We start from the raw sequence: 14,870 nt of genomic DNA, 5'->3' as shown, positions 1-14,870 counted from the left end.
TTTTGATTTGATCCTATTATGCAAAGTATCTTCTTTAAGTGTCTCTGTGTTTTCACTTTCAGTCGTTTCGTCACTTTGGCCAACAAGGACCAGAACCAGGCAGGCAGAACCAAACTGGACAAAGAGAGACTCAAGTCCTGCATGAGAGAGATGGTACAGCGCTGCTCTGAGAGAGTGATGGAGAGAGTTGCTATGGTTATGGATCTATCCTTATGCAGCAGAGGGTGGGAATGTGTATAATGTCATGTCCTTCTCTATAGGAGAGCATGGGCCAGCAGGCCAAGCTGATTCGCTCCCAGGTGAAGAGGAACACAGTGAGAGACAAACTGAAGATGGTTCAGAACTTCCTGCACAGGCTACGTTTCCTTGCCGACGAGGTACAGATTCTGTTACACTCAACTTTATTTATAACACATTCCAGGTGCATCGACAGAGCAATTGATAGAGAGAGCACAGGCAACCTCAGAAAAACATTCAGCAACCTCCCGCCAGTGGATCCTAACTCTCCCTTATATAAAACACTAGCATAATAATAACCAATCGCTTTGTACAGTTAAGGGCACCACTGTGAACTAATAAACTGTACACTCATAAAATGCCCTTCACTGTAGAAATAGTGTGCGTCCTTGTGGATATCAATGTCATCTATGTTACGCCCAGGAACTTCAGCCTGTATTGACCACTCTGTGGGTGTCAATAACACTTTGAACCTGTATCCCCTGTGCCCTTCAGCCCCAGCATAGTATCCCAGACGTGTTTGTATGGATGATGAGTAGCAACAAGCGTATCGCCTACGCCCGCATCCCCTCCAAAGACATCCTCTACTCCATCGTAGACGAGGAGACAGGCAAGGACTGTGGCAAGGTCAAAGCTGTCTTCCTCAGGGTACGTGAAGCTTCTTTGGTTCTCTCCACCCACCCCCTGCTTCTTCTTCCAGGGATGCCTGCATGACACAATCAAGGCAGGAGCATTGGAAACACACAAATAAAAGTACCACAAACACATTCGGGGGAAAAAACAAAACACATCCCTCAGTAAAGCGTTCCTCTAACGACAATGCGGATTGCCAGAAAGGCACCAACGCGTCCAACTGTAGGGTATTGCGAAGAATATTTATGTAAGTTAGGTACAAAATTTAAAGAGTGACCGGGTACGGTCTCTCGTACAGGTCAGTAACAATGTTAGGTCATGTGGACGTTTTTGCAAAAAGGGATTTATAAATGTACAGAATGTAGTGTCAGAGAGGGCCAGCCTACTTTCTGGTAGAGAATGAAGTGATGAGTGCAAAACCTGTGATAAAGCAATGAGCTGATGAAAGTCCATTTACGTTAGCGTTTGCTCTTGTATGTCTGTGACGTTGCGTCTCTAGAACCCAAGCTAAGATGAAAATGTTACTATAGCTGATGAAAGTTACAAAAATGTCCCTGTAACGTCGCTGTAACGTTTGTGTCCCCAGCTGCCTGGTAAGAAGGGGTTTGGTCCAGCCGGGTGGACAGTGCAGGCTAAGATGGAGATGTACCTGTGGCTGGGCCTCAACAAACAGAGGAAGGACTTCCTGTCTGGCCTGCCCAACGGCTTTGAAGAGAACAAGGCTCCCAGGACAGGCTCATGTCTGCAGTCTTTACCCCCTATCAGTCTGGTTTATAACAGTAAGTCTGTCTACAATCTGTGACCCCTACAGCACTGTATACTGTAGCTAAAGTAGGTAAGTACCCACTGGGAACACACTGGTTGAATCAACATTGAACCAATGTGGAATAGACGTTGAATTGACGTGTCCAGTGGGTAGTTGCTTTAAAAGCCAAGTTTTATAGTTACACATTCCCTCTACCCATTTATTGAAGTACGTACTCAAGTGTTGGTGGCTCACAACTGTGTATGTGAGTGTTGTCTCATCTCTGTGTCCTCTCTCTGCTCTCCTGTGTATCTGAGTGTTGTCTCATCTCTGTGTCATCTCTCTGCTCTCCTGTGTATCTGAGTGTTGTCTCATCTCTGTGTCCTCTCTCTGCTCTCCTGTGTATGTGAGCGTTGTCTCATCTCTGTGTCATCTCTCTGCTCTCCTGTGTATCTGAGTGTTGTCTCATCTCTGTGTCCTCTCTCTGCTCTCCTGTGTATGTGAGCGTTGTCTCATCTCTGTGTCATCTCTCTGCTCTCCTGTGTATCTGAGTGTTGTCTCATCTCTGTGTCCTCTCTCTGCTCTCCTGTGTATGTGAGCGTTGTCTCATCTCTGTGTCATCTCTCTGCTCTCCTGTGTATTTGAGTGGTGTCTCATCTCTGTGTCCTCTCTTTGCTCTCCTGTGTATCTAAGTGTTGTCTCATCTCTGTGTCCTCTCTTTGCTCTCCTGTGTATCTGAGTGTTGTCTCATCTCTGTGTCCTCTCTCTGCTCTCCTGTGTATCTGAGTGTTGTCTCATCTCTGTGTCCTCTCTCTGGGCTGCAGTGAAGCAGGTATTCCAGCTGAGGGCTCACATGTACCAGGCCAGGAGTCTGTTTGCTGCAGACAGCAGTGGCCTGTCAGACCCCTTCGCCAGGGTCTTCTTCTCCACACACAGCCAGGTCACTGAGGTAAGAGAGAGGGTGTGCGTGAGTGTGTGCGTACGTGTGTGTGCTGGTGTGAGTTCTTGAACACTTTTATTTAACAAATATTTTTCAAGAGAGACCTGTTGTGTGTTTCTAGGTCCTGAGTGAGACTCTGTGCCCTACGTGGGATCAGCTGCTGGTGTTTGATGATGTTGAGCTGTTCGGGGAGGCCGGCGAGCTACGAGACGACCCACCTATCATTGTGGTAGAGGTCTACGACCAGGACACTGTGGTACGACCCTAGAGATAGAGGGAGAGGGGGGACCTATCATTGTGGTAGAGGTCTATCTATACCCATAGAGAAGCAATTGTTTTGTGGGATTCAAAGGATACGTGGATTCAAAGTACTGTGAGATCTGTGATCCCAACACGGTATTTGTCCATATGTCCTGACTGTGTATCTGTTCTTGTCTTCATTTACCATGTTCCTCCTGTACCTCCTCATGTGGTGGATGCTGTTGGGGCTAAGTAGAGTGTGAACGCTTGAAGTAGCGCCTCTCCTGCTTTGGGCTTCTGTTTGCGTAGCAATGTAGCTAGTTAGCGGAGTCATACAAGAGGCAGGACAGGCTGTTTTGAAAGGCCCTTCCCAAACTAGGTTTACCATCTGTCCATGACGTAGCCATAAGCATGGTCCTCTTGCATTCCTCCGGTAGTGGTTGAAGTTAGTAGTTGTTGACCCGGTTGTGTTTGACAGCTGAAACAGTAGTTGATTAGTTTGGTTAAAGTGTTTACTCTAATAGTCATGCATGCTTCTCATAAACTGATGGAACCCATAGGGGTATGGCCCCTAGTAGGACTTCTTTTAAGTATTTTGTTAGTCTTACAGTCGCATCTTCTCTGAATAGTCCCCGCTTTTTACACTGTTTTCAGCATTACCTCTGTGCTTACATTGACCCCCAGTGGACATGACAGGAAGTACACCCCAGAAACATTTCTAACTTTGTTTTTCTTTCTACCGTTGGTGGCATCCAGGGCAAGGCAGAGTTCATTGGTCGTACGTTTGCTAAGCCCATCACTAAGATGTGTGACGAGCACTACGGACCCCCGAGGTTCCCCCCTCAGCTAGAGTACTACCAGATCTACCGTGGTAACTCTACCGCCGGTGACCTACTGGCTGCCTTCGAGCTGCTACAGGTAAGCTGATCACACATGCACGCACATAGACACATGTGCACACACACACACACACACACACACACACACACACACACACACACACACACACACACACACACACTAGGAAACTAACACATAACAAGGACACACTGAGAGCATGCCAGCGACAAGCATGAAAAGAGTTTAAAAATACACACCCGACGCACAAGCAAGAAGTTATTGGACAAATGAATCACGTAGAGAATGATCTTCTACCGCATGGAATGCATGGAATATGCAACTACTGAACAGTTGTGCACACCCTTACGCACGGAACACGGTCACTAGCTAACTCTTCAGCAAATCTAGAAAAGAAAGGTCTCTCTCTCTGTCTTTCCTTTTCTTCATCTGCCTGTTATCCATTTCCATTTCATCTAATTGTCTGTTCTCCTCTCCTCTCCTCTCTCCTCTCCTTCTTCCTCTATGCCTCTTCTCCCCTACTCCCACCGTCTCCTAATCCGACGCCCACCCTGTGGTCCCTTGACCCTCCTTCCTCCTCTTTTCTCCCTCTGTCCCTCACTGAACCTCACCCTACGACCCCTACATTGTGCCCTCCAACCTACATACTCCGGTATCCTGCCCCTGCTCTGCAGATTCCCTATGACCATGAGGAGATCAGGAGGGCTCTGATTGCTGTCCATGACTTTGCAGTTCCTCAGATTAAGGTGCTCTTTTCACTCTTCTGCCCATCCCTCTATGGTCACTCTCTGGTTCTCACTCTAAGTGTTCTTCTGCCAATGGAAGCTGGTGGGAGGAGATATAGGAGGACAGGCTCATTGTAACAGCTGGAATGGAATAAATGAAACGTATCAAACTCATGAATTATATAGAAACCATATGTTTGACTCAATTCCATTTATTTCATTCTAGCCATAACAATGAGCCTGTCCTATAGCTCAACCCACCAGCCTCCTCCGTCTTCTACTATGTTTTATTCTATAAAGGTACTTTTCTCCCTTTCTGCCCCATCCATCTCTATTCAGTGTCTTGCTCTGTAACGATTCTCTCTAACGTCTGTACCTCTGCAAAACTAGGAAGAGAATCCAGGCCAAACTAGGAAGCCAAACTAAAAGTCCTAAGTCCAAAGACTAAGTTTCAACAGCTTCAGTTGGTCACTTTTATCTCGGAATACTGATGCTGGCTGTGTTGTATATCAATTTGTACATTTCTACATGTATAATTTGTATATGTTTTCTGTTTTTTTGAATACTTAGTGAATACTTAGTGTTTTGTTTGTATTATTTTGTGATTTTTTTTTAACCCGGTATTTCCAGCATTATCCACTTGGTTTGCTGCTGGTCCTCTCTAATGGACTTGAAAGATGTACCGTAGCTAAAAATGGGTCAATTAGGGGCAGTTTAAGGGGAGATAATAGTATAATGGTTAAGGTGTTGGCTTGACAGGCTTGATAGTCACTGCACAAGGTCAGCTTGTGTAGATAAGCCTTCTAGCCAGATTGGCTATACGTTCATTCATTTCTACCATGGTACAGACAGTCATTGTTCTAATTCTTGATTATATTTACACACATTATATTCAGTACTAGGATTAAAAAGAAAATTCATACATATACATTAACATAATAGTATTCTGATTAGTACATATACAGTAACATAATAGTATTCTGATTAGTACATATACAGTAACATAATAGTATTCTGATTAGTCAGTCCAGATTGAAATGTATACATAATTAGTCATCATTGATAAAAATTCCCTTAACATATCCACCCTTTGATTAAATATTATACATCCAACCACACATGTAGTTATATTGTAATATTATAAAGCCTATTTCTATTTTTATTAGAAATATTTCTTGTTATCAAAACATCACCTAAACATAACCCACTACTTGCATTCGCAATGACTGTTTCTTAGGCCTACATCAGAATCATAACTCTTCTTATCAGGATTTTCGTAACAATCTTCATAAAACAACAGTCTAATATTGAAACAAGATACAACCTAACCTCCCTAAATATAAAAAATGGTCTCATCAAACATAAGTTCCCCGCAAATGAAGGATCCAGATTCATCTACTTGTTCTGTAGACATGCATTCAGCACTCCACCAGTCAGAACCCTGAATCGGCTGGTACCTCACCATCTATTGTCATCGATTTCTCCAGAGTCCTGGAAATAAGGCCTCGTACACAGGGAATTAGACAACAGCCCCATAAAACTAAAACAGTCACAAAGGTGCATGTAGCCCATAATACAGTGATCATAATATTTTTCCATTTTCCAAACGTACTATCAAACCAATTAGTCAGATAAGTATCCACCCCAGAGTTTTCTGCCAAACCGTGAGCCAGGGTGGTCAAACCAGCTGAGGCTGGAGCTGTGTTATTTGGGATGTAAGCACAAACATGGTCCCGAAAATCACGCATACTCCTCCCTTTTCAGCCAATAACATATCTAATGCAATTCTATTCTGCCAAGCCATCAGGCTGGTTGCTTCAGTCTGTTCTGCAAAACCTTTAATAGCATCTCTGGTACAATTGGTAAAGCGCTGTTGATTATAATAAATATAATTCATCCAGTCCACGTTCTTATTGAGAGTAGACCACCTGGAAATGCTTAACTCTATCCTGCTAGGGTCTGATTTCTTGCTTTGAACTCATCTGGCACCCCCCGTGGAACCCCAACGTTATCAATGTATACGTTGTCATCAAAAGACCCAGATGGAGTACCTCTTTTCTCCCATTTGGCTAACTTCATGTCTTGGTGTTGAATGAGTGTGAAAGGCATTCCCAAATGTACAAGGGAGCATAATCCTGTCCAAATGCCGGTAAAACCTCACCCTGACATCATTCCCCCACACAACCTCCAGATGTCAGCCCTGACCCACTTTACCTTATTGAAATCCCCAGGGTTCAAACCGCCTATCAAATTAGACATGGTCTCATCAGTGGTAATACTCTCTGTCCAATTGCAGGTACTACCTTCCCCTACATATTTCCCAAGAGTACTGTACCGGGCCAAACGGTAATAATCTCTTCCGGTCACTGTAAAGGGAGGAACCTGTGGATATAAATAGTGCAAATCAATGCAACTATCATTATCTGGCATTCCTGCTTTCGTGAACAGCTTTACCATACTGGCCTAACCTCCTCTACCCGGAACCGTACTAGGGTGTCGACCAAGAACTGGTCATATCCATCATACCACAACCCTAGATCCTCCTTCATTACTGTTTAAAGGGTAAGGCGTATCTTTATGCAATACATCCCTCTCTCCGGATTACAATCAAAACTCTCACCTTCACTATACTCCACCTCCTTCCATACTGGGTGAGTGGATTCATATAGCCCTCTCTCTCCATATGAGCTATGACCTGTGTCCACGATCAATATGGGGACCTGCACCGATATATACCATAATGGCTCAGAGTCCTAGACTGCCATGTAGTTAGAGACCCCATTTGGTCTGCATAAACTCCATTGAGAGATTCTTCCCAACCTCTACTCTAACTTCCTGTCTACCCAGATCTAGGGATCTCTTATGCTTGTTTTGGAACAAAATCCTCATCGTCTAAACCATGGGTCAAATTACCACTCTCCGCATACTCAGGTGGAACGTGCTGTATCAAGAATATGGCACCCACTATAAGACAGCTCAGACGAACAGCCCTCCGATGAAGCCCCACCCTTTTCCCAAAAAACATATCACCAGGAAGAGGCCAAGACACACCTTCATTTCTATGAACGCTCACAGCTGGGGAAAAATCGGGTATTAAGGGAAGTTTTCAGTAGGAGTTTGACCCCCGCACTCTAAAAGATTTGCAGTTCCTCTCCTACCTCTGTGATTGTTCGACAGTGTCAGTGTGTTCTACCCTCCCACAATGTGTGATACGCACCCCGGGAGCTCCTTCGGCTATCCTCACCACGAAGGCAGTCACCAGGAGTGCTTGGTATGGCTCCCCCAACAGGCCTCAGGGACTGCATTGAGTGGCTTCACCTGTAATTCACCTGTAATGCATAAAATCCTGGACATACAGGCTTGGTTAACAAACAGTTTCTCATATGTTTTATCTGATTATATCTTTAACTTCTATGCCTGTGTGTTAGCTAAACATTTTTTTTATTATTATTAGTTTATCATCCAATAGGCCACTAACTTACCCATCCCCCTTTTGATACCTGGCTCTGCCCAGGTAACAACCTTATCTACCCTAAATAATGACTTAGGTAGGATTAGTAAATTATCCTTATATTCTGACATTATCATGTATGTCCAATTCTCCCTTGGGCATCCATTCATCTCAATCCTGTATATATTCTCTGTCAAGTGTCTTATCTAGTTTAAGAAGTATCTGTGTTATTTATATATGTTCTTAAATATATATTTACCGATTTAAACAGTAACCCCTTTCTCTCCTATCTCTCAAATACCACTAAGCATCTCACTGTTTGACTTTATCTAAAATCATTGATTTTAGAAAAAACATGTCTATGAGTGGCAATCTCTAAAGTCCTTACATTTCCTTAATCAATCTATCTTAATCCTTACAAAAATCCTAAATCATCACAGATGTCATATATTCCTGTCAAATTTAATACTATTTAAATAAAAACCGCCTAATAGTCAAACAAAGCCAAAATTAATGCTAAATATATAAAATCCTTCCTACACTAATAAGCTTTTTCCTTCAGGGATCCACAGTATTTTATCTGACAATAACATGAATTAACCTTAAAATCAGTTTCATCAATAATTTAATATATGTTGCATAGTGTGTGGAATACCTTATCTACAGTAATTTATCACCCCTAAGAACTGAAACATATTTTTCTATGTCATTTCCTGCCCTATTGGCTTAATACGGTGTCCTGTCCAAACCTCAAAGGACCATGTTTTATCTCCCCCTATTTATTCTCAATGATAAATAGGATTATTTTCTGTTGTAATACCAAATCAATAATAGCCAATTCAAAAACTTCACAGCTAATATTGTAAAACAGAATCCTGAAACACTTTCTCATCAGTGATTCAAACAATAATTCTAACCCCAAACTAAAACTCCATTATAATTAATTTACCTTAAAACTAGTAACCCAAATGACCACAAATTCATTATACAAATGGCACTCCCCTGAGGCTGATCAGACCCCAAAAGATAGCCATGATAAGGTCAATAGGTCATATCACCCTTTTATAGTCATGTTCCATACTACATTAGACATATTAAAGAACCCTTTATCCTTAAAATCGAAAAAATTCACTTGTGTAATTAAAACTCATAAAATAAAAACTCATAAAGTTCCATATGTGAGCGTGCCTCTTTAAAATACCTTTGCACTAAAACAAATAGTCCTAACAAATGTTTTATGTGTATATATTTGCAAACCTTAATGAATAAACAGAACTTCCAGGCCTTTTTCAATTTGGTCGTTTATGGCCTCAATCTCACCCACTCTCCCCAAGATTATAATCCCAGGAAACATCTAAAAGTGAGACACCTAAACATCAATTTTCCCAGAAGAACTCAAAACGCCTCAATAGCATTCACTATGCTACTTCGATTCAGAAACTCAAAAGTGAACTATAAACTAAACCTAATGATAATTCCCCTTTACCTCAAATCATGAATCATAATTTTTAAACAACATAAATGTATATGTTTACTTAAATGAACATACTACCCTTAGATACAATTAACCAGATAACATTATTATCCAATGTATTACTTTTCCCCTCTGCCGCAAATGTTGTACATTTCTAAGTGTAAGAAATCCGTAATTTAATCCCCGATATTTAATAAAAATGTAAACGCATTCTCCCATGGCTCCTTCAACTTACATATTTTAGATAACTTCCATCCGTCCCGGAATAAGGAATCCTACTTAAACACACCAGAATACAATGTTTAATTAAGTTAAATCAAACCCTAAAATAGACCATAACCAGTAACCAAATAAACAAAACACTTTTATCAGCAAACAATTTTCTCCGTTACCCCCAGTCACAACATCATTTCCGTGGCGACAAAAGTGCCTTGCGAGTGATGTCATCAACAAGCCATCAACCTAGAGCCGAGCCGCAACGACTTTCAATGAATAGTAAATAATTGTTGGCTGTCTGCAGCAACAGTAGTACGGGTTCGATAAACCAAACCTAATTTATCACATCTGTTGAATCCTGAATTAGAATTTACAACATCAATCAACATCTCTCATCTCTCAATTCGCTAAATTTAGAAGAACATTTCGATGGGCATAAATCTATCATAATTGTCTCTTTGTTATTATTTAGAATTCATATGATTTAAGTAACTGTCTCGTCTTTGACTTAGCATTTTAATTACGACTCTATTCCCAATACATTATTCACTTGTCTAATTAAAACTCAGAAAATAAAACTCCTAATATTCCATATGTGAGTGTACCCCTTTAAGATATCTTGTCTCTGGGAACAGGGAAATCCCCTTAACCCAAACGTTTACTACAACAACGAAACCTAATAATTATGATAATCCCTTCACATCATTCGTTTTAAATCCCTCTATGTTTTATGTAACTCATTCAGTCTATCTCCAAATTGTCGCCCCAAAATATTGTATACACTGCCATATACTCAAACCACTGTGATAAACGTGCACTGTCCCTTTAAGATAAGACATTTACTTGTTCCCCGTAATGAAAACAGATAATGTTTTTAGAATACGTTAACTTCTTGTTCGAATTCACTGGCGTTACCTAACCAAGAATCAACACTCGGGAAACAATCACAACTTTTTACGATTCAACTATTCTTACCAATTTTACAGTCCAATATAGCCCAATGGAATGCCTAGCAATTCCGTTGCTAGCTGTAGCATCTTTTCAGACTATCCTTACAGTATTCAGCTCCTTAAAAAAAAATATTTGGAACTTTTAGCCACTTTTGAAAAGTAACTCAAAGCTATACTGCATGCATTTTCCCTCTAAATGCCACAACCCATTTTCTCTGTTTAAATTTGAGGGACGGTGTTGTGTAACCAACGTAAAATGACGCCGCACGTCAGCCTGCCTCTGTAAAATATATATTCCCTATTCAGATTGAGTTCTGCTTTAAATTCTATCAACAAAGTAAAACCAACCAAACTTCTCAACTTTCTATACCCTAACATTTAAACGTACCATGTTCTGTGCTAAATGTATCCTATGTCAGTCGAGTCATAAAAAAAATATAACATCCTGGTAGCACATAACTGTATCGTATCTCTCCGTTATTCCCTACATTTAACCAGGTTTAGGTAACTTTCTCTTCTATGATACATTTATTTAAATACGACTCCCATCTCAATACATTATTCTAGCAGATAATTTTGGGCAAAATAGCATATTACATAGAAATTGTCTCGCCATTATTTTGAATGAATTCTTCTTTCAATTCAATCTAAACAACATATTAAACGTTCAGTTCATATCTTATACAAACACTAGCGACCATATTTATTCAGGCAAAACATACAAATAGATGAATTACAATCTAAAATCAATTTTAGTCTATCGATTTCAAAGCTGAAATACGAGCCTTTAGTGTCCCGCTATTGAAATGATTGAGTTTCCCCGCCAATAACTATATTATTAGAATTGTCTGTAGTCGCGAACTTCGACACCGAGAATTCTCCGAAAATCGTCCTAATTTAAAACCCTTCCTGACTATTTTAGTAATATCAGCTTTTATTCAGGTTCTTTGTCTGAGTCAGATTTTGGACGCCTCCCTTCCATTCTCTTTGTTCTCCTATAACGGTAATCTCCCGTTAGTTCCGGGACCTCCTTGGATTTCTATTTGTGTTTTCTCCTTTATGGAAACCTTATCAATAGCTTTGACTGTTGAATCAGATATTAGGTCTTACCTATACAACTATAAGCCCAGGGGTCGAAAATCCCTAGTTAATATCTTATTGTCCAGTTGTGTCAGAGGGCTTTTAAAGAACGCTAATAATCGTTATCTCACGCCACTATTTCTTAGGCTTCCCTCTCGCATGGAACCTCTTGTCTATAGATTTGACTGTTATCCCATTTCTCTAGATTTTGGTTACCCTCTCCTCCTCATTTGGATATTTCAGTACTATTTGTTGAATCGGAACGATGATCAATAGTCCCACAATTCAAATGACCATTCAAGTTATCTTGTCCGCATATAATTCCCTTCCTGTCTCCCCACGCCTAGTTAAAACAAGATCACTGTCCTATCCCCCAGCACCTATTTAATATCCCGTCTTAATCTCGGGCGAATATGCCTCTCATGATTGTCTGTGTATATATTTCTATGACCTATTTAAGTGTATTTATCGTTACACAGTTATTTTAGTTGCTCTTTTGTCTGAGTATGTGTGTGTCTCTTTAATGGTAGTCAATGTGTATGGGATTCTATATGTATTTCTCCTTTCTGGAAACTTCGTCAATAGATTTGACTTTTGATCGGACTTTACATTTCACCCGTATGATATTCTCCTTGGGACTTTCAACGATAATATCTCATATCTCACTACTCTAGACTAAGTGTCCATCTCCTCCTCTTTGGACATTAATTTATTTCAGCATTGTACAGGTTCAATTTTTCTGTTCGCCTAGAATTACCCTGCCTTCTCACCAAGCCTAATTTATCCTCACCTGTTTTAATATATCTATCTGCTACTTCTTCATAGTCAGACTACTTCCCATATACAGATAGACTACTCAGGTTATGTCTTTATTTAGGTATGTCTTTTGAATTAATGGCTATCCTATTTGTACAGAACGACCGTCCTATCATCCAATACGTACTATATCCCTCCATGACCCTTATTTGTATACAATGGACAGAGCCCAGTCTTAAAGTCAACCAGCAGCGTTTATTCACGAGAGTACTGCCCATTACACATTTTACCACAGGTTATAAACTGAAAATGACATCATTAGTTTCAGTACTAGCCCGTGTCATCTCCGCTCTAGTACAATGGCTGTATGGTTCTCACATTTCTCTCCCTATTAAGATAATATATGACCTAGCCAAGGTCAGCTTGTGTAGATAAGCCTTCTAGACAGACTGGCTATAAGTTCATTCATTTCTACCATGGTACAGACAGTCATTGTTCTAATTCTTGATTATATTTACACACATTATATTCAGTACTAGGATTAAGAAAATTCATACATATACAGTAACATAATAGTATTCTGATTAGTACATATACAGTAACATAATAGTATTCTGATTAGTCAGTCCTGATTGAAATGTATACATAATTAGTCATCATTGATAAAAATTCCCTTAACAATTACTCTCCCCTTAACCTGCCCCTAATTGACCCCTTTTTAGCTACAACTTCCCAGTCCATTAGAGAGGATCAGCTTGAGCAAAGTAAGGTGTAGAATCACTGATCTACAAATAGTCATCCCTGCTAAATAATAGGCTTTGTGCAATTATGATTATTACAGCTACTCCTCCCCTGGCTTACCATACACTCGCGCACAACCACACATTGATTGATTGATTTTGGATTTTCGACCTGCAGCAAACCAAGTGGATAATGCTGGAAATACCAGTCAATCATTTTTTTTTAAACAACCAAAACAACTGGCCCTGTGTATACTGTATGTGGCGCAGCGGTCTAAGGCATTGCATCTCAGTGCAATAGGCGCCACTTCAGTCCCTGGTTTGAATCCAGGCTGTATCACATCCGGCCGTGATTGGGAGTCCCATAGGACGGTGCACAATTGACCCAGTGTTGTCCGGGTTTGGCCGGGGTAGGCCGCCATTGTAGATAATAATTTGTTCTTAACTGACTTGCCTAGTTAAGGTTAAAACATTTGTTTTTTACAAATAACCCCAATTCTCTTCCCTGAGTAGATTGGGCAAGGGGGGAGGGCGGAGCTTCCTGCCATCAATGGTCCGACAGACTCAGACCGTGGACCCATCCTCCCTGTGCCAATGGGCATCAGACCTGTCCTAAGCCGTTATCGAATAGAGGTGAGACAACACTCTATGACTATGGTACAGAACTCCGAGAGGGCACTAAAACTACAAATAGGGGGATGATATCCCAAACTAGAGGACAAAGAGAAGGTACCCCAACACTAGACACTTAAAGGAGGAGGAACTCCCTCATTACTGTGAGTCCAAGAAGTGGAGATCCTGTAAGGGAAACTAAAGGGAACCCCCAAAACAAGTTATTCATAAGTGTGTTAGATGCGGAACCCTCAAATAAGTTGTAGATCTGGGGGGGTGCTGCTCAAATGGTCTGATCCAGTGTGATGGGTTGTGGTCCAGGTTCTGTTCTGGGGCCTGCGGGACCTGAAGAGGGTGAATTTGGCCCAGGTGGACAGACCCAGGGTGGACATAGAGTGTGCAGGGAGAGGAGTCCAGTCTGCACTCATCGTGAACTTCAAAAAGAACCCCAACTTCAGCACACTGGTCAAGTGGTTCGAGGTGGTGAGTAGAACCTGGTCAAATCTTGATGGCCTTTCAGAGAGTGAAAGACAACAGATACTGTACTGTACATAGAAAATAGATTCCAGATGTTTAAACCTTAGATCAGGGCAACTTCATACCACCTAGTCCTAACTCGATATGTGACCCCCTGACCTTTGCCCCCATGGCACCATCAGGACCTGCCAGAGAACGAGCTGCTCCACCCTCCTCTTAACATCCGGGTAGTGGACTGCAGGGCGTTTGGCCGATACACCCTGGTGGGTTCCCACGCCGTCACCAGCCTACGACGCTTCATCTACAGCCCCCCAGACAAGACGCAAAACAACTGGGCCAGCGCAGGTAGACCTACTCACACTATGCAAGACACTTTTCTAGTACTTTCTATTCCTATTACAAGATTTTACATTTTTGTATTGTTCAGGGGAATCCAATACCATGTATTCATACTATTTGAGTATATACTGGACATTTGGTGATATACTGTATATTCTCTGAGTCTAATATTCCAAATTCTTTTCAACTGTTTCTGATTTCCTCTCAGACCTGTGTGAATATGAATGTGTTTCCTTCTGCTTTACTTATATTGAAGCTTTCTGCGCTTGCCTTTTCCCACTCCTGCTCTCCTGCCTCTCTCTCTCTCTCTCTCTCTCTCTCTCTCTCTGTCTCTCTCTCTCTCTCTCTCTCTCTCTCTCTCTCTGTCTCTCTCTCTCTCTCTCTCTCTCTCTCTCTC

The 14,870-nt window shown here is 41.3% G+C and overlaps 1 protein-coding gene across 1 annotated transcript in view; it reads left to right on the top strand.

Annotated features, from left to right (window-relative positions):
• The window catches only part of LOC139415665 (otoferlin), a 153,463-nt gene that overhangs the window by 119,787 nt on the left and 18,806 nt on the right, over window positions 1–14,870 (top strand). Inside the window, exons 20-30 of the mRNA XM_071163785.1 lie at window positions 63–153; window positions 261–377; window positions 733–885; window positions 1,457–1,649; window positions 2,440–2,564; window positions 2,677–2,811; window positions 3,552–3,713; window positions 4,328–4,399; window positions 13,559–13,678; window positions 13,979–14,140; window positions 14,317–14,479. Coding sequence (XP_071019886.1) covers window positions 63–153; window positions 261–377; window positions 733–885; window positions 1,457–1,649; window positions 2,440–2,564; window positions 2,677–2,811; window positions 3,552–3,713; window positions 4,328–4,399; window positions 13,559–13,678; window positions 13,979–14,140; window positions 14,317–14,479 — 1,493 coding nt within the window. The remainder of the gene's footprint in view (window positions 1–62; window positions 154–260; window positions 378–732; window positions 886–1,456; window positions 1,650–2,439; window positions 2,565–2,676; window positions 2,812–3,551; window positions 3,714–4,327; window positions 4,400–13,558; window positions 13,679–13,978; window positions 14,141–14,316; window positions 14,480–14,870) is intronic.

Source organism: Oncorhynchus clarkii, chromosome 8 (genome assembly GCF_045791955.1).
Source record: "Oncorhynchus clarkii lewisi isolate Uvic-CL-2024 chromosome 8, UVic_Ocla_1.0, whole genome shotgun sequence".
Taxonomy (NCBI): domain Eukaryota; kingdom Metazoa; phylum Chordata; class Actinopteri; order Salmoniformes; family Salmonidae; genus Oncorhynchus; species Oncorhynchus clarkii.
This window is presented reverse-complemented; position numbering and strand designations above follow the sequence as displayed.